This window comes from Hemitrygon akajei, chromosome 3 (genome assembly GCF_048418815.1).
Source record: "Hemitrygon akajei chromosome 3, sHemAka1.3, whole genome shotgun sequence".
NCBI classification, from domain to species: Eukaryota; Metazoa; Chordata; class Chondrichthyes; order Myliobatiformes; family Dasyatidae; genus Hemitrygon; species Hemitrygon akajei.
In genome coordinates, this window is record NC_133126.1 from 53,921,101 (window position 1) to 53,942,685 (window position 21,585).

Consider the following 21,585-nt stretch of genomic DNA (forward strand, 5'->3'; position numbering starts at 1 on the left):
GCATTTCTTTTTATTTAAATATAGATTAGGAAAAAAGCATTATTAAATTGCATTAATAACTTAACACCAGTAACAAAGTTTTGAACTGTTTGGACTAATTACCAGCATTAAAATATTATTAAGCAATGCAAAGCAGACCACCAAGGTCACTAACCAATTCTCCTCAAACCTGATATGTATGGCCTCTGTTAGTCTCAATAGACCATGGATTTGCACCTTGGAAAGCTTCCAGGGCGCAAGCCTGGGCAAGGTTTCTTTTTATGGGAGACCGGCAGTTGCCCAAGCTGCAAGTCTCCCCTCTCTATGCAACCAATGTTGTCCAAGGGAAGGGTATTAGGACCCATAAGGCTTGGCATTGGTGTTGCCGCAGAACAATGTGTGGTTAAATGCAGCCTCAGCCAAGGCTCGAACTAGCGACCCTCCGATCACTAAACGAACGCCTTAACCACTTAGCCACGAGCCAACACATACCAGATATACCAGGGCACTTCAGAAATCTTTTGTCACTTTTCATGTGACCAGCTCATGATGTATATTTGCACTGCTTGAAATTTTATCACTTCAATTTGTTCCCTGTAGTTACTGCCTGTTATGCCAACTTGTTCCCTATATTCAGGGTTATATATTTCACTTTATAACAACAGAATATAAAACTGTGGTTTTGGATTAAAAATATGCATCAATTTATTTCAAACTAAAGATAGGTAAATATTAAAACTAATCTTTGATCTAAGGCCTGAATTTTAATTCAGAAAATGAAATGGCAAGTCATATTGAATGTTCTTTATCTTGGGGAGTCTTCAGCTCTCCAAGGTGCTGCAAAAAAAATCTTACTTTCTTCTATTATATTTCATTTATTTTTATAATTCACTTTCAGTGGCCAGATACACCTCATGTGGTCTCACACTAAATCATAAGCTAGAAAAGCAGTACTAGGCCATTCGGCCTATCAGTTTAACCCACCTGGTTAGTGGTAGGCTGAATCACTGCTCACAGATTTAAAGGAGCAATGCTCAGAATCTACGGTGGAAATCCCACAGCCTCAGTGACAAAGTCCTTAAGAACGGAACCTTCTGGATGTTGTCCAAAAGCACACTATCTAAAAGGCATTCAGTGCTGAGGTGCTTTGTTCTAGCCCATTCAAAGAGAAAACAATTATTTCATGACTAGTCATTTGAGGGCACACAGACCAGATTCTTTTACCTAGCCAGTTGTTTCAGGGCCTGGTATAGCAAGTAGGAACTCTTGTTCAATCTACCTTTGACTTTTTGAGTCAGTTATTTTTCTTAGCAATTTTTTTCACTCTGTCTAAACAAATATAGTTTCAAAGAGCAAATATGCCAAAAGAAATTGATTAGAAACCATATGTGTTGCTGCGGTCCAGCAATTGCTGCCTCGTGGGAGATTTATCAGCATATTAAATTTAGAAGGAATGCTGACACTGCTAAGAGCTAAATTAGGCCGACTGTGAAATTTGCAATCTTACTGAAGCTTGAATAATTGGTTTGAATTCAAGTTGCCTTCATGCTTCTGCTGAGATTTAACTTTTCAAAGTACAGATTATTATGTTTTCTAACTCCAAAACATGAAACTAATCAAAATAAAAACACGGAGCTAGGAATAATGTGTTTATTTTCATTTTTACTTTAACCAAGGCACAAATGTATGACATGGTAATATCATGACGTATGCAATTGTCTTATTTTTACATATAACCTGTAATAATTTATTTAAATGAACAAGAACGCTTAATCAAACAATATATTTACAATATTACTCAAATACTATTGAAATATTAAATACACAACACTCCTCCCTACCTAGCTATAAACTCCAACACAAGATAGAATGCTTCTCAGCTATATACACAGTATACTACATAATACAACTACTATACACAGACATCCACAACATAGTAAACTTTTAAATGTCCCATTCAGGCCTAAAGATTTAATCACTGTGAAGGATTTCTTACTCTTGTGGGATAAACATCTTTTCTGACAATGGGGATCACTCTGCAGGTGAGACGTGGCTTTGAAACAATCTCAGGTTCTGGGGCCTCCTCCATGGTGGTTGTAGGAGTTGATTCTGGGACCACAGGAAGTGGTTCTAACTGCTCTGGACACCTTTTTCTGGGCATGTTGGCATCCCAACAGTGCATAGCAAGCTTCACTGGACGATGTGGATCATAATGTGTGAGTACAGTCTCAGCTGTCATCATTTTCTTTGCCTTTTGGAAAGCCATCTCACACTGTTTTGTCCATTGCCATTTCTTCCAAATCTGTAGTAATGAGTTCAAGGGGTGGAGCACAGTAGCCAGGTTTGGCAGGAACCTGTTATAGTAGTTGACAAATCCTAAAAAGGACCACAACTGTGACATGTCCTTTGGCTTTGGGGAATCCACCACTGCTTGAATTTTCTCAACACACTTGTGTAATTCTTGTGCATCAATGGTGTGACCACAATATGTGATGCTTGGTTTAAAGAATTCACACTTGCCACATCATGTTCTGAACCCATAAACTGCTATAATCTTATTAATGCTGTCTTGAAATTTTGGAGATGTTCCTTGTCATCCTTTCCGGTAACAATGACGCCATACAGGAATGTCTGGACAGCCTTGCAGCACCTGGCCCGTAGCTTTCTGTCAGAGTGCAGGTGCAAATACTGCTCCAAAACTAAGCCTATTATAGCAATAATAGGAGCTCTTTGTGAGTGATTATGATAAGCAACACTTAGGACATTCTTCCATCTCCATCTGTAGCCTCAGCTAATTCCACCTTGACGATGTGTGTCCCTCCAAAAAGGTTTGCAAAGATATTCTCTACCCTGGGCAGAGGGTACAGATCTACTTTTAGTGCTGGGTTGATGGTGATCACAGATCCTGACAGATATATTCTTCTTGGCCAATGAGATCACTGTCATTACCCACGGGCTCCATTCAATCTTGGAAAGGATTCCTTCAGCTTCCATGTGATTTAGCATACTGGTTGCTTTATCATGGATATACCATCCAGGAACCAGATGGGCTTGAAAATGGCATTTTCATTTAACACCATTTTACCATTGATATGTTTGCGTTTTCCAATGCCATCCTCGAACATTGCTTTGGCATAGTCGTCCAATACCTTTCTTAATCCACTTTCAAATGACAGTATTGCAGGGGATGTGGCATGCAAATGGTGGATGGATCTCCAATCAAGTTGTAGTTGTCCGAGTCAATCATGACCCCATGATGTTGGTCCTCCTGATTTTACCACATACAAGTTCAATGTGGCTTGTCGGTTGCTGTATTTCACTGTCATGAATGCCATTCCCACAGGAGTTATCCTTCCTCCAGTATAAGTTCTTAATTGGATATCTTCAGACTTCAGTATCTTTGAAATTCTGTTCAAACTCATTTTGTGCAAAGACTGAAGCAGCTGAGCCCATGTCCAATTACATTTTAATTAATTTCCTGTTCACTTCTGTCGTTAGCCATATTGTGTGTCTCTTGTTAGCTATCCATTCCTGTGTCACTCTCATCATTATCAGATTTTTCATTAACAGCGTGCTGATTAGTGCTCTTTTTGAAACTGCAATTTGAATTGTAATCATTTTCTTTTCCTTGTTCAGTCCATTTACTTTTGTTTGCCTGACATGCTCTTTGTACATGTCCTCTTTTGTTGCATTTCCTGCACATTTCTCCTTTAAACTTGCATTGGTCTGGTGTATGTGAGCTCCTGCCTGCCACAATGGTAACACAATTGTTTAGCCAGGCCTGTTTCCGTTCAGACATTTTCAATTTGTTTTCACTCCCTTTCATTTTTGACTGTAACTCAATTTCACCTCTGTTCGCTGTTTCCAGTGACACAGCAATTTCAACTGCTCTTTTAAATGTAAGTTGTGCTTCATTTAGGAGCTCTTTTAAAATGCTTTCTTGTAAGATTCCACAAATTAAACAATCTCTCAGTGCATCAATAATACCATCACTGAACTGACAATGCTCAATCTCTTCAAAATACTGTTAAATTTGCTCGGTGTACAATATCCAGCTCTCTATTGTGCAATTGAGCATGTCTATATTTCCAATGTAGCCAGCCATTCCTGCTTTTTACTTATGATTATTATCACCCAATACTCATTATTTATGAACCCATAAATTTAGTCCATTTCTGCCTTTTTTTTAACTGCTCTTGCAGAGAAAAAAAGTAGCGATTTTTTAAAACCCAACTGTTTCTTGAAGCACTTATTATTTAATTTGAATGTCTCACTTCACTTCAACAGATAGGTAGTCATCACAGGTTCATTTAAAACATCCTCATCACCACTGTTATGTTTTGAAACTAATTGAAATAAAAACATGGAGACAAGAATAACAAGTCTAGCTTCATTTTTTCTTTAAGGAAGGCACATATGTATGACATGGTGGCTTCATGACATATGCTATTCACTTTATTTTACATATAACCTGTAATTAATTATTTAAATAAACAAGAACGCTTAATCAAACAATATACTTACAATATTATTAAAATACTGCTGAAATATTAAATTTACAACAGAGATGTTTAGCAATCAACAGTTCAAGTGTTAAAGTTCTTAATAGGGTAGAATTTTTCATTGAGCTTCTGGTGCAAAATAGGAGATACTGCATCAATAACCCATTAAGTACTCAGTTACACTGACTTCAACAGAAATTAGTAAGATAACAAATTACTGATAAAGACCACCCCAGTCAAACAATTGTCCCTAGTACCTGTTTGATTTGTTCTTTTTAATATCCGGTAGTTAGAATCATAGAGCAATACAGCACAAGTACAAGCCCTCTGGCCCAGCCAGTCAATGCTGTCCATGGTGCCCATACACCTAGGCCCAATTTTCTCTGTTCAGCTCATATCTATGTCCTGCTTCTGTATGTACACATCCAAGAGCTTCTTAAATGATACTATTACACCCACCTCAACCACTTCCTCTGGCAGCTAGTTCCACATACTCACAACTGTCTTTGTGAAAAAGTTATCTCTCAACTCCCTTTTAAATCTTTCAGCTTTCACCCTACACCTATGCCGCATGGTTTTGGACTCTCTTACCTTGGCAACTTATCCAACTTATCTGTGATTTTATAAACCTCTACAAGATCACCCCTCATTCTCCTACACTCCAAGGTATAAAGATGTGGCATGGCCAACCTCTCCCTATAACTCAGGCCCTCTATTCTTGGCAATTTCTTTGTAATTATTTTATGCATTTTTCACACTTTAACAATGTCACTCGAACACAGTACTCCAAGTGCAACACATACAACTTGCAACTTAATGCCCCAATTCCAATACTCAAAGAAGATCATTAGGCTTTCTTAGCACCCTCTCTATCAGTGATGCTACTTTCAGCAAAATATGTACTTGTACTCCTCGATCCGTCTGTCCCATTGCACTCCCCCATGGCCTACTATTCATAGTTTGTCCTATGGTTTGACTTTCCAAACTGCATCACCACACTCATCTGTACATTTGCCACACCTCAGTTCACTTCTCTAACTAATCAACATCCCCCTGTAATCTATGATAACCTTATTCATTATCAATACCTCCTAATTTTGTGTTGCCATCCACAAACTTTTTGATCAAGTTTTATGCATTTGCCTCCAAATTACTTATAGAAATAACAATGGTCCCAATATCACTCCTGTAGCACACCAATAGTCACTGGCATCCATTCTGAGAAACAACCTTCAAATACCACCCTCTGCTTCCAACCTCCAAGTCAATTTTGAATCCCCCAAACTTAACCTTCCTGACCAGCCTGCCATGCAGGACCTTGTTGAATGTCTGGTTAAAGTCCAAATAGACAACCTCCACCGCCCTATTCTCATCTACCTTTTTGGTTACCTGTTCATGTAACTATTAGGTTCATTAAGCGTGACTTTTTGTGCACAGAGCTTTGCTGGCTCCTCCGAATCAGAGTGTGTCTGTCCAAATGCTGATATATCCTGTTTCTCAGAATTCCCTCCAGTAATTTCCCTACTATTGATGTCAGGTTGACCAGCCAGTAGTTCCTTTGCTATTCTTCTTAAACAACGGAACAACATCAGCACCTTCCTGTCTTCAGGAAATGTTGCCAATGACTAATGATGAAGCAAATATCTCCACAAAGGTCTCCACAATTTCTCCTCTAGCAACCCGCATTGTCCTGGTGCACTTGGTCAGGCCCTGGGGATCTATCCACCTTAATGTGCTACAAGGCTAGGAATGCCACCTCCCTGTAATATGAATTTCCCTTAAACCACCTCCTTTATCTCTTGATTATCTAATTTCCCTTATCTCTTGATTTTCTCCTCAGTAAACATTGAGGAGAAATATTCATTAAAAATCAAATGCATCTCTTGTGGCTCAAGGTGCAGAGGGTACTGCTGATATCTAAGGGGACATACTCTCTCCCTAACCACTCCTTTAATCTTAATATAGCTATAAAACCTCTTGGAATTTTCCTTAATCTTATCTGCTAGATCCATCTTCTACCCTCTCTTTAAGAAAAGCTTCAGATAGAAATCAGGAAGGTTATCAAGGAATTCACTCATCCTCAACCTTCTAAATCTGACTGTGGCATGATTGAGAATCAGGCTTTACGAACAGGAGGCTAGATCAATTGGTATATTAGAAAAGTATTTGGACACTTATGTTAATTTGATCCACCTCCAACCATTTTCCTCTTCTTTTTGCTCATTAGTGTCGCTTTGCTACAGGAACTACCTGATATACTACTTTTGTGGTAATTACTTGATGTGAATCCAGCCTTTTATTTTCCCCTCAACTGTTAATAACACAATTCAGTTTGGTCAATACTGGGGCCGCAATCTACTGACCTTTCTTTTTGCAAATGAACAGTGAATTATGTTGTTTCGTAAAATGTGACCATTTTGGCAGAAGAGATCATTTTTGGGTAGTAGTGGTTTGAAAGCCAAGTCCGAATTCCAGTTACTTCTCATCTTCTGAGGACACAATAGGTGAGAAGGATAGGGGAAATACAGTGGATGTGGTAGAAATCAGCTTTCTGAAAACTTCTGATAGGTTAATGCATAGGGGGAGGAGTGCAGTACTGATAGGGGACTTTGCCTCCCAGCTGCCAGAGTCAGTGATGTCTTGGATCTGGTCCACAGCATTCTAAAGGGGAAGGGTGCAAGTGTGAGAAGTTATGGTACCAATGACAAAGGTAGGAAAAGGGAAGAGATCCTGAAGAGAGAAATTGGGAAGTTAGGTAGAAAGCTGAAAAGCAGAACCTCCAGGGTATTGTTGGGGTACAGGACCTCAGTATTGCTGCCTGTGCAACATGCCAATGAAGGCAAGAATAGGATGATTTGGCAGATAAATCCATGGCTGAGGAATTGGTGCAAGGGGCAGGGTTTCAAATCTCTGGATCTTTGGGATCTCTTCATGGGAAGGAATGACCTGTACGAAAAGGACAGGTTACACCTAAACACGAGAGGAACCAACATCCTTGTAGGCAGGTTTGCTAGAGCTGTTGGAAATTTGTCAGGTGAATGGGAACTGGACTGACAGGGCTGAGGATTGGGCAGTTGGTATACTAGTAGGTGCAGTATATAGGAAGACTGTGAGGAAGGACAGGCAGATGATAGGGCAAAATTGCAGACAGTCAAATTAGTTGAAGTGTAACATGGGGGGTAAATGGAAAAGGGTGATAAATACAGGGCTGGAGGTGTTATCTTTGAATGCATGGAGTATACAGAATAAGATGGATGATCTTGTAGCACAGTTTGAAGTTGCCAGGTGCAAGTTTGCGGGCATCACAAAGTCGTGGCTGAAAGAAGATCATGGATAGGACCTTACATCCAAGGGTACACATTGTATCAAAAGGACAGGCAGATAGACAGAGCAAGTAGAGTAGTTCTATTGGTAAAAAATATTAAATCAAATCCTTATAAAGAAGTGACATAGGAGCAAAAGATGTAGAATCCTTGTGAGTGGATTTAAGAAACTGCAAGGGTAAAAAGACCCTGATTGGAGTTATATACAGCCTCCCAATAGTAGCCAGGATGTGGGATACAAATTACAATGAGAGATAGAAAATGCATGTATAAAGGGCAATGTTACAATAGTCATGGGGGATTACTGTATGCAGGTAGATTGGGAAAATCGGGTTGGAGCCAGATCCCAAGAGATGGAATTTGTAGAATGCCTACAAGATGACATTTTAGAGCAGCTTGTGGTTGAGTACACTAGGAGAAAGGCAGTTCTGATTAGGTGTTGTGCAGTGAAAGCTTAAGATAAAGGAACCCTTGGAAGCAGTAATTATAATACAATAGAATTCACCCTGCAATATGAGAGGGAGGAAATAAAGTCAGATGTATCAGTATTCCAGTGGAGTAAAGGGAATTGCAGAGGCATGAGGGAGGAACCGGCCAAGGTTGACTGGAAGGGAACACTAGCAGGGATGATGGCAGAACAGCAATGGCTGGAGTTTCTCGAGGCAATTCGGAAGGCACAGGATAAATACATCCAAAAGATGAAGGAGTATTCTAAAGGCAGGATGAAGCAACTGTGTCTGCAAAGGGAAATAAAATCAGCATAAGAAACAAAAAAGGGTGCATATAATATAGTAAAAATTAGTGGGAAGTTAGGGGACTGGGAAGCTTTTCAGATCCAACAGAAGGTAACTAATATGCCATACAGAGAAAAAAGATGAAATATAAAAGTAATTTAGCCAACAATATAAAAGAGGATACCAAAAATTTCTTCAGATGCTGTATATAAAGAGTAAAAGAAAGGCAAGAGTGGATATTGGACTATTGGAAAATGATGCTGGAGAGGTAATAATGGGGGACAAAGAAATGATGGACGAACTTAAGTATTTTTTTCACTCTTCAATGTGAAAGACATTAGCAGTGTGTCATAAATTCAAGAGTGTCACGGGACAGCAGTGAGTGCAGTTGCTATTACTAAGGAGAAGTTGTTTGGGAAACTGAAAGGTCTGAAGATAGATAAGTCACCTGGACCAGATGGACTACACCCCAGAGTTCTGAAAAAGGTGAATGGTGAAAAAAGAAATTGTGGAGGCATTAGTAATGAACTTTCAAGAATCACTAGATTCTGCAATGGTTCTGAAGAAACAGAAGGTTGCAAATTTCATTCCACTCTTTAAGACAAGAGAGGCAAGGCAAGAGAAAGGAAATTGTAGGCCAGCTATCCTGACTTCAGTGATTGGGAAAGTGTTGGAATCCATTATTGAGGATATTTCAGGGTACTTGAAGGCACATGACAAAAAAAGGCCAATGTCTGCATGGAAATCTTGCCTGACAAATCTGTTGAAATTTTTTGAGGAAATAACAGGCACAATAGACAAAGGAGAGTCAGTGGATGCTATACTTGCATGTGTAGAAGATTGGCTGACTGGCAGAAGACAAGAGTGGGAATAACGAGGGCCTTTTCTGGTTTTCTGCCGGTGACAAGTGGTGTTCTGCAGGGGTCGGTATTGGGACTTCATTACATGTCATACATCAGTGATTTAGATGATGGAATTGATGGCTGTGTGGCCAAGTTTGCAAACAATACAAGGATAGGTGGAAAGGCAAGTAGTGTTGAAAAACAGGGAGTCAGCAGAAGGACTTGGACAGACTCGGAGAATGGACAAAGCATGGAGAAGTGTTTGGTCATGCACTTTGGTATAAGAAATAAAGGTGTAGACAATTTTCTAAATAGGGAGAAAGTTCAAAAATCAGAGGTGCAAAGGGACTTGGGAGCCTTTCTGCAGGATTCTCTGCAAGTTAACCTGCAGGTTGACTGGCCGTGTCACCCGCTGGTACAGGAACTGTACTACCCTCAATTGCAGGGCACTGCAGAGAGTGCTGCGGACAGCTCAACACATCTGTGGATGTGAACTTTCCTCTATTCAGGACATTTCCAGCAGCAGATTCGGAAAAGGGTCTGGAGGATCATCAGAGACTCCAGCCACCCCAACCACAATCAGATGCTGCTTCCATCCGGCAAACGGTACCGCAGCATTAAAGCCAGGACCAACAGGCCATCAGATTTATCAATACACACTGATCTGATTGATTTCCGAATGTACATTGCATCTGACTATACATACATATATACTACACAATTACATATACAATCTTAGTGTTTGGGCAATATCCTCCCACATTTCCCTTCCTTATTGCTTGTACATAGCAATGGAGATGCAACACCAAGATTTTTACTCCCTCATGTTGTGAGATGAATGTAAGAAATAAAAATCCTAATTCTAATTCTAGTTCTAAAAAGCTTGAGTCAGTAGTAAGGAAGCATAATAAATCCCACATGATCGAATGGCGGAACAGACTCGATGGGCTGAATGGCATAATTCTGTTCCTATGGCTTATGGTCTGATGGTCTTCTGATACAGAACCAATAGGAGGGCTGCAATTTAGCTAAAATATTATAATAAACATTGGCAGTAATATCTTGTAAGTGTTCTTAGAATGTTAATTTGCTCTTAATCATTGGAAGGAAGGGGATCTATAGCTTCAAGCCTCCATAAATAAAAGTTTTCCCTAACATTACAAATTAAAATAAATAAATCAATAGGTCCATCAGATAGCCTCAGGTGCCGTGATCACAATGAATCATTAATCCATGCTCACTGATTTGAATGCAGACAGCATGCAAGCTTTGTACTGCTGTTCATTTATATAATCACTAGTTATAGTTGGTATTCACTGCAGTGTATGCCTCATTAGGGAAAGAATGTCATGATTAGTGAATTAAAGCTGGTTTGTGCTATTTAAAGCTAGTCTGCATTTCTTTCCAAGGGAGTGTGGTGAACTACATATACCTGTCTGGACACGCCCCCTGCTGACTGCTCCTGTGGCTCTTCCCACACACCCCGGTATAAAGGTGATTGAGGCCTGAGCCCGGCCCTCAGTCTCCAGGATGTAGTATGGTGGTCAACTACTGCTTGTTCTTTCTTCCAGTCAATAAAAGCCGATATCTCGCCTTCACGTCTCAGAGAGAGTTATTGATGGTGCATCAGGGAGGTAGTTTGCTGAAGGAGTATTCCAACATGACTTGTGGAACTGTCACTAATGATATAATGTGGAGAAGAGCAAGCTCCAAGATTCTGGTCTCTGCACGGGGACCATTGTTTGAAGGAGAACAATTTAGAAGCAATGTAATCAGACGGCACACCAGTCACATTCTGCACAAGTTGTACGTGGAGAGAGCTGCGTAAATAACAAAAGGCCTCAGGCTCTAATGGTATCTGATTACAGTATCACAAGAAGTTCAATGGCTTCATACAAGGATAGAGAGAACATCCTGAATTCCATATATCAGCAACAACACCAGCAGTTTGAAATATGACTCATAGCGCCACTCACCCATCAGTAGCCTAACAATTTTCTGCATCCATATCCTGGTTACCAGATAGCACTGTCAAGGCCAACATTTATTGCTGATTCCTAATTGCCCAAGAAGTGGTGGCACCAAGATGCCTTCATGAACCAGATCACTGAGGGTGCTCCCATAATGCTTTAGGGTAGGAAGTTCTGAAATTTTGACAGAGCAATGGCAGCACGTTTTTCATGCCAGAATGACATGCGACTTGTAGCTGTTGCCCTTGATCTTAACAATGGTTGTGAGCAAGCTGCTGTGGTTTAGATTGTGTAAAGTTTCTTGAGTGTTGTTGGAGCTCTATTCACCCAGGTAAGCAGAGGACTTACTACCGTTCTCCCAACTTGTGTCCTGTAGATAGTAAAAAGGCTTATGGGTCTCAAAAGGTGAGGCACTCACCTCCACCAATCACTGGAAAATTTTCACCTTGATTTTATATTTGTTATTTTCTTTATTTCCTTATGATATATGAGGCCATTTGGCCAATTATCTCTGTCATCAGACCCATTTACCATATTTCCATTCCTTCATCAATTCTCCCCAGTTCTCCAGCCACCCACCTGCACTGAAGGACATTTACAGCTGCCAAGTAACCAACTAGTGCAACTTTGGGAGAGGGATAGAACCAAAGGCCCTGGGGGAAAACCTATACGGAGAACATGCAAACTCCACACAGACAGTACAAGAGGTCAGAACTGAAGTTGTGTGGCATCAGCATTAATTGCTGCATCACTATGTCACACAATCAATTCAGGCTTACAGGGACCCCTCAATGTCGCACTGAGCCCTGTGCTCCTTGATAAAAAGAAAGCCACTTTCACTTTACCTCTGGGATTTTCTGATTAGATCCAAAGCCCAATGTTCCTGGCAAATCCCAAAATGGGATTTGGCGAGCAGCTTGCCAGTGAATCGAAGGCATTATTGAAAACATTTGTCATTACTTTGCTGATGATTGACTGATAGACTGACTTGGTGATATTAGCCCAATTGGATCGATGAGTTACTGCAGCCCAATCTGCACGCTCACAGACATCAGTTGCCTCTTAGGCTGCCATGAGGTGGGCGGTGAAATGGAATTAGATGCAAGAAAGGAGTGGTGGAGTTGGGAAGGAGGAAATTCACAGAATCACAAAATGGTTCCATCACAAAGCTGGCCACGCGACTGGTTCTAAATGGTCTTATGATTTATATGCATGTAAATACTGATAGCCCCACTTCCCACATTCCTGCACCGTATTTCCTTTTACTGCCACCACTACCATTGCAAGCAGTGCATTCCAGAACCCAATCACTCTCCCTGTAAAACCAAAATGTCACTTTTGCCGAACATCTTCATTCTATGTCCTCTGGTTCTTGACAATATTGATGATCTGTTCTGCCTATGGAGTCATGATTTTTAAATACTTTTACTTGAAAGGGAGTATGAAAGAATTAAAATGGCTGTGATTAAGTGGAATAAAAAGGTCTTTGACTGGAATACCAAACTCTGTTTCTTTTTTCACAAGTGTTACTTGATCTTTTGAATATTTCCAGCATCTTTTGCTTTCATTGCTGATATCATATCAATTCCTCTCCGAGCAAAAGGCATTCCAGCTGGTCTAGGTCTGTTTTCAGGACTGCATACGTCAATGGTCTGGTGAGGGCATCTTCTCCTAACGCATCTCAAATGGCCAGCAGCTTTATGGTCAAAAGGAATTCTCCTCAGAACCTTCTCCAGCTGGGAAAGATGACGGAGGGGTTAGAGATAATATTGGAATGGGGGAGAGAGCAGTCCCTGTTGCCAGACATCCTTTCAAAATAAAGCAAAGTTAGAGCTAGAAAAACAATTCGTAGACTGTGTATATATCGTCATAGTATCATTCATACTCAGTGCTGAATTAAACGATGAAACAAATTATTAGAGCGATTTAACCCACACTTAGAAAGTTGATAGGTTGGTGTTAGTGTATTTACCTTGTATAATGCTGACGTGGATGCAGATCCAACAGCCAGTGCGACTCCCATGATTGAATCACCGTGGAAACCATCTGCATATGCCATCATTACAATTCCAGTAATTGCCATGATTACAGCAACTATCTAATGTCAAACAAATGGGGGAGGGAGAATAAGAGAAATAAAAATGTTTTAAACATTCTCTCAAATTTTCTTCATGATTAAAGTAAGCAACTCTCAAGTGTATCAGGTTATCAAGCAGAAGAACTTTTAATGTAATTTTGCCTTGTCTTCAAATTTTTCTATAATCCCCATGCAGATGCCAACTTTAGTTAGTGACAGTACATTAGTGTAAACAGACATTACACATGAATGGATTTTATTAATTAAACAGCCAATTTCAATTTATAGATCTACTTTCAAAATTTTTAGTGTTTGACAGAAAGGAAAAATAATGTTCCTACTGTTTTCTCCAGAGATGTGAAAGTGATCTAAATATTACAAGATTAAAGAAACCAAGACGGTAGACATTTGGCACAGTTTCAAGACAGGATGTTATATCTGTTTAAAGTATTATACAGGAAATTAATGGTTCACATCCAGGAATTTCTCTACTTATTTCTTGATGAACATTTCCTGGTGACAAATCCTGTTAAACTCCTAGCAGAGTTTTGCAACTAATAAGCATGAATGTGGGCGGTACAGTAGAGCATCGGTTAGCGTAATGTTTTACAGCGCCACGATTCTTGTGCTGTCTATAAGGAGTTTGTACGTTCTCCCAGTGACAGCATTCCTCTGGATGCTCCAGTTCAAAAAAAGTAAAGGTGAGAAGGTTAATTAGACACATGGATGCAATTGGGCTGGAAAGGTTTGTTACCATGATGTATCTCAAAACTTTTTAAAAAGGGGTGCAACGGTAGCGTAGCAGTTAACACGACACTATTACAGCTCAGGGCGTCAGAGTTTGGAGTTCATTTCCGGCGCTGTCTATACATTCTCTCTGTGACCATAATTATTCCCTCCGGGTGCTCCATTTTCTTCCCACAATCCTAAGACGTACCAGTTAGTAAGTTAATTGGTCATTGTAAACTGTCCTGTGATTAGGCTAGTGTTAAACAGGTGGGTTGCTGGGTGGCACGGCTCATTACGCTGGAAGGACCTGCTTTGCGCTGGATCTCTGAATAAATCCCTTGTAATCGTTTCTTTCCAAAGTTACACTAAATAAAATCAAACTTGTGGAATCATTACTGCTTCAGCATTCAGAGAGTATTAAAAAAAAACCAAATGCTTTATTCTGGTATCTTTTGCTCCAGAGAGACGTGTAATATTGAAAATGCTATTGCATTAATGTGTAATTTTATGAAAAACTACTCTGCATTTCAGCTCACTGTAAAACTGCTCTTTACCGATCTGTTGACCAAAAGACGAAGGAATGTCAGAGTAGCAATAGAGGAGCTTGATGTGCCTCGGTCAGCTAAAATGAGAATAGACTGTTGTGATTCCTATTTGACTGGCTGTGGTGGTCCTCATTTACTAGCACTGATTTACTTTACCCTGATCACTCCCAATGGAAACCACCGTTCAGACCAGGCGTGAGTTCTGAGACATGGAAGGACTATTCGATATTCTGAGATTTATCTGATTGCAGTGCATATTGGTCTCTGTCAGGTTTTTGGCATTTTCTTTCTTGTGGCTGATTGTCAGATGGATGACCTGTCAGTTCTTTGTGTGTGAGTTTGGGGGGGGGGGGTGCACGCAGAAAGGGTTTTTGATGCTACTGTCGTTGCTCCTTTTTACAAATGAGGGGGTCGGTGATTGTTATTGTCGATGGTTTTTTCCTGCAGGGTAGGGTTGGGAAGCTGCTGCTATTGTCACTGTCTTCTGTTTTCCTCAAATGAGGGGTTCGGGGATTGTGTTGTTTCTGTTTTCTCGGCGGGTGATGGAGGTCAGGGATTATTATTGGTGCTGGTTTTTTGTGCTGGGAGGGGGTGGAGATATGTTGCTATTGTCGTTTATTTCTGCGGGGGTGGGAGATTCTGGGGTCTGCTAGTTTTGGGGTTTTTTTGTTTGTATTTCCTCACTATCTGGAGAAGACGAATATCAGAGTTGTATTGTACATGCATTCTTTGACAATATTGATAACTCATCAGGAAACAATGTGAAAGGAAGTAGAAATATAAATATATAGAATCACAAGATATGAGGTTAGGTTAACCATGTAGATCATATACAGCATAAGCCTACCACTGGATTAGATATCACTACATAAAAGCAAATGAAGCATTATACTTATGGCACTCACATGGTTTCATAGAGTATGAAACATATTCAATTGTCTTAGAAATAGATAGGATTCTTATTGAGGAAGATCCACGGTTATCTCACCAAAAACATCTGTGCTATGTAAAATATATGTAAAGTTGCAAAGCTTTTCATGCACATACTGAACAACTCTAGAGTTAGCAAATAGGGTACCTAAAGGAAAACAAAGTTCTATTCCACAGCATACCATTTTATATGCATTGTTGTAGCCATATTGACTAGGAATACAAAAATTACTTGGTAGTATGAAGGACCTGACCATGTCCTATCCATTGTCACACAGAACTGGTCAATGTGATCAGAAAATTCTCTAAAATATTGACACGATTGTAAAGGGTAAATCCTCAACACTGTTTCAAAAGCCTCACTATTTTGAGATACTGAATTTACTATGTTATTACAATTACCTTAAGCAACAAAGGACAATTATGGCAGTCATGCCCTTGAAATATTGCAATAAGAAAATTCATAGATAGTGTTCAGTAAGTGCTATCTGTATTAGTTATAAGACAAAACCAATGCAGATAATGCTATCAGATTGTTTTTTTTTTTGACTGCTGTTTGTCTCTGTTGTTCTTGGTTAGGTAGATTCATAAGAGTCATAACAACAGAACAGAAACAGGCCCTTCAGCCCATCTATGTGCTGAATTATTAACCTGCCCGGTCAAGTTGACCTGCACCCGGACTGTAGCCCTTCCATGCATGAACCTATCCAATTTCTCTTAAATGTTGAAAGTGAACCTGCATCCACCACTTACGCTGGCAGCTTATTTCACACTCCCACCAGTCTTTGAGTAAAGGAGATCCATCTCATGTATTTTCCCTTTCACCCTTAACCCACAAGCTCTAGTTGTAGTCTCACCCAACCTCAGTAAAAAAAGCCTACTTGCAATCACCCTCATAATTTTGTACACCTCCATCAAATTTCCCTTCAAATCTTCTACACTCAAGTGATTAAAGTCCTAACCTTCAAGCTTTCCATATAACTCAGGTCCTCATGTTCTGGCAAAATCCTTGTAAATTTTCTCTGCACTCTTTCAATCTTGTTTACATATTTCATGTAAGTAGGTGACCAAAACTGCACACAATATTCCAAACTAGGCCTCACCAACATCTTATACAATTTCTACATAACATCTGATCTCCTGCACTCAATATGTTGATTTCTGAAGGCCAATATGCCAAAATATTTCTTTACGACCCTTTCTGTGATACCACTTTCAAGGAATTATCCCAAATCCCTCTGTTCTACCACATACCTCAGTGCCCTACTGCTCACCATGTAAGACCTACCCAAAAATGAGTTAAGAAGATTTTAATTTTTTTAAAGCCTAAGTGACAATATATGAAATAAAATTTGAGTGCTATGGTGTCTGAGTAACTTTCCAGTAATTAATTGTTACAACAGTCAGCAATTCAGCCAAGGCTGTCAAGAGTGATTTATGAACTGTAGATATTTCTCAGAACATGATTTTTTTCCTCTGTTTCAGCATGAATACTAATGTTCACCATTTGTCACTTGTCGGGACTCTGCTTGTATTTCAGTACACTACACAATCAGAAATGTAATCAATTGGACTGAAGGTCACCACCATTGCTGTGGCTAGAGTTTGATTCTACCCATTACTGTTGAAATGTTCTGGCTCTGAAATCAGGGGAAGTCTGCTTATACTTAAGTGATGGAGTAGTCATGTCACAAACAAGATAAGGAGCCAGATGGCAGGAGGACAAGTGTGCATTTTATCCCAACATTTAGTGAAAACAGAGCATATGTCTCATAAAATTGCAAACATTAACCTGACCATCCCATATATGTTTAGAATAGATCAGCCTCTATTTCAACACAGAAGTTGATTCTGTTCAAGATAACTTTGAATATATCAGCTGAGAACATCCACATGAGAGTTAGGATTCAAACATGATTCTAAGTGGACAGGTTGGAAATCTCACCCTGCACCAACCAGTGGCGTAAAGCACTGAATTGATTGGCATCACATGACTGACAATATTACTTTAAGGTACCTGGCTGCAGGCTCCCAGAATGAAGGAATGAGTACACAACAGGTCACTCTATACAAATGGAAGTCCAAGATACATGAAAGCTTGCAGACATAATTCTATCATCCAAATTGTTGACATATAACATGAAAAGAAGTGGGCCCAATGCTAACCATTGCAGAAAAGTATAAGTAACCAGCAGATAACCAGCAAAGGACCCCTTTATTCCCTTTCTCCTCCACTTTATTCCCACTCTTTCCCTCCTATCAGTCTTCTATCCATGCTAGTATCTTTCCAGTAATAACATGAGCTTTATCTTGTTAAGCAGCCTCATGTGCAGCACCTTGTCAAAAGCCATCTAAAAATTCAAATAAACAACAGCCACTGACTCTCGTTTGTCTATTCTGCATGTTAATTCCTCAAAGAATTCCAACAGATTTGTCAGGCAAGATTTCCCCTTAAAGAAACCATACTGACTTTGGCCTATTTTAATGATGTGTCTCCAAGTACCCCAAAACTTCATCCTCAATAACTGACTCCAACATCTTCCCAATCACTGATGTCAGGCTAACTGGCCTATAATTTCCTTCCTTCTTAAAGACTGGAGTGATATTTGCAATTTTCCAATATGCAGGAACCATTCCTGAATCTAGTGACTCCCGAAAGTCAAAGATTCAAAGTACATTTATCATCAAATATTTATATAGAATGCAATTTTGAGATTCATCCTCCCACAGACAGCCACGAAACAGAGAAACACCATGGAACCCATCGCAAGAAAACATCAACCACCCATCACACAAAAAAAGAACAATTTGTGCAAACGTCAAAAAGTGAGTGAACAACACATAGAATATCTACATCAAACTAGGAGTATTCAGTTTAGTTCAGTTCAGTGCTGTTAGCCAACTGCCGGCCACAGAGCCAGTCTTTGCCAAGGTGCCCCAGTCCATATCTATCATCCATATCAATAGACAATAGACAGTAGGTGCAGGAGTAGGCCATTCAGCCCTTCTAGCCAGCACCACCATTCACTGTGATCATGGCCGATCATACACAATCAGTACCCCGTTCCTGCCCTCTCCCCATATCCCTTGACCCCGCTATCTATAAGAGCTCTACCTAACTCTCTCTTGAATGTATCCAGAGACTTGGCCTCCACTGCCTTCTGGGGCACAGCATTCCACATATCCACCACCTTCTGGGTGAAAAAGTTTTTCCGCATCTCTGTTCTAAATGGCCTACCCCTTATTCTTAAACTGTGGCCTCTTGTTCTGGACTCACCCATCAGTGGGAACATGCTTCCTGCCTCCAGCGTGTCCAATCCCTTAATAATCTTATATGTTTCAATCAGATCCCCTCTCATCCTTCTAAATTCCAGTGTATACAAGCCCAGTCGCTCCAATCTTTCAACATATGACAGTCCCGCCATTCCAGGAATTAACCTTGTGAACCTACGCTGCACTCCCTCAATAGCAGGAATGTCCTTCCTCAAATTTGGAGACCAAAACTGCACACAATTGATGGCTGACCAAAATCGCTCAAGAGACGGCAAAAGAAGTGTAACCAGGAACACATGCAACATGAACCCAAAAGAAGTGTAACCAGGAACACATGCAACATGAACCCAAAAGCGAGTCCACAGCCAGGAGCCTAGCTGACTAATCCATGCAGCTTGGAAACCAAGGCTGCTGTACTTTCCTCCAACAGCAGACAGCGAGAGGATGAGGAAGACCTGTCAATTGCATACAGACGGTGCCAAACACCCTTCCGGACTCCGCTCTTGTCTTCATCGACTTCAAACATGTTCAACACCACAACTGGAGAAAAGCAATGAAGTCAATCTTGAGCTCATGTCCTGCGTCCAGGCTTCCAGACCTCCAGACTGTGCACTCCACTCCCAACCTCACTGAACTCCCTTGAAGGCAGCAAAGTACCAGATCGCTCAATCAGCCCAAAAGCACACCATTAAAATGTAACTCACAGTTTCCAATTGCACGCAGCTTAGTAGAAGAATCATATTTGAAAGAAGAAGTAAAAGAAATAGTTTTGTGAACTGTCGGCAGGACATCGCCATTGGTTGTGTTGTTTGCTGGCAGTATCTTGAAGAACTGATGTCTCCACAATCTCTTCAGCTACCTCTTTCAGAACCTTGGGGTGTAGTCCATCTGGTCCAGGTGACTTTAGACCTTTCAGCTTTCCAAGCACCTTCTCCTTAGAACTACACCTACTTCGGTCCCATGACACACTCAAATTTCTGGCAGATTGCCAGTGTCTTGCCTCAGTGAAAACTGACCCAACATGCTTATTAGGTTTGTCCACCATTTCTTTGTCCCCCATTACTACCTCTCTAGAGTTAATTTTTCAGCAGTCTGATATCCACTATCACCTCTGTTTTATTCTTTTATACAGTATATTTGAAAAATCTTTTATATTATTAGCTAACTAGGTTTCATATTTCAGTTGCTTTTTTAGTTGCCTTCCATTACTTTATAAAAATTTCCCAATCCTCTAAATTCCTGCTAATTTTTAATATATTATATGCAATGTCTTTTACTTTTATGCTATCTTTGATTTCCTTTGTCAGCCACGGTTGCACCATCTTCTCTTTGGAATATTTATTCATTTTGGGGATGTATCAATCCTGAGCCTTCCAAATTACCTCCAGAAACTCCAGCCATTGCTGTTCTGCCATCATCCTTGCTAGTGTCCCCTTCCAATCAACTTTGGCCAGCTCCTCTCTCATGCCTCTGTAATTCCCTTTACTCCACTGGAATACTGACACATCTGACTATATCTTTTCCCTCTCAAATTGCCATGTGAATTCTATATTATGACCACTGCCTCTTGAGGGTTCTCTACTCTAACCTTAAACTTTCTAATCAAACCTAGTTCATTATACAACACCCAACCCAGAATTGCCTTTTCCCCTAGTGGGCTCAAGCACAAGCTGCTCTAAAAAGCCATCTCATTGGCATTCCACAAATTCCCTCTCTTGGGATACAGCACCAACCTAATTTTCCCAATCTACCTGCATATTGAAATCCCCCAAGATTACAGTAACATTACCTTCTTTACGTGCCTTTCCTATGTCTTGTAATTTGTAGCCCACATCCTGGCTGTGTTCGAAGGCCTGTATGTAACTCCCATCAGGGTCTTTTTACCCTTGCAGTTTCTTACCTCTACCCACATGGATTCTATTTCTTCCAATCCTATGTCATCACTTTCTAATGATTTGATTTCATTTTTTCAACAGTTACCCCACCCCCTCTGCCTACCAGCCTGTTCGTTTGATAAAATGCCTGTCCTTGGATGATCATCTACATTATTACATATACTGTATGCATTAAAATATCACACTTTTAGTCCTGTATTCATCACCCTATTCCATTTTCTCCCCGTGTTATATTTCAACTTATCTGACTGACTGCAATTTTGCCCTATCATCTGCCTGCCCTTTCTTACAGTCTCACTACACACTGTATCAACTTGTATACCAACTGCCCCATCCTCAGCCCTGTCTTCCTGCCAATTTAGTTTAAACCCTCTGCAAAGGCTCTAGAAAACCCACCCACAAGGATATTGGTTTTCCCCTTGGGTTAGCTGTAACCCATTCTTTCTTTACAGGTCATACCTTCCAAGAGGATTTCCCAATGATCCAGACATCTGAAATCCTGTCCTGTACACCAATTCCTCAGCCACACATTCATCTGCCATATCATCCTATTCTTACCTCACTGGCATGTGGCACAGGCAGCAATCCAGAAATTACTACCCTGGAGGTCCTGCTTGTCAGCTTTCTACTTAATTCCCTATATTCTTTCTTCAGGACTTCCTACCTACAGCAAGTCATTGGTATCAATATGTACCCCAATTTTTGGTTGCTATTCTTTCTCCATCCCGATCCGAGACATCCCTGACTCTGGCACTTGGGACGCAACATACCATCTGGGTGTCTCCT

General features: G+C 40.3%; 1 protein-coding gene across 2 annotated transcripts in view; it reads right to left on the reverse strand.

The window, feature by feature from the left end:
- Positions 1–21,585, reverse strand: part of slc35f4 (solute carrier family 35 member F4) — a 143,790-nt gene that overhangs the window by 11,093 nt on the left and 111,112 nt on the right. For both annotated transcript variants that reach the window (XM_073039921.1, XM_073039920.1), the window contains exon 4: positions 13,323–13,448. In XM_073039921.1, the coding sequence (XP_072896022.1) occupies positions 13,323–13,448 (126 nt within the window). The remainder of the gene's footprint in view (positions 1–13,322; positions 13,449–21,585) is intronic.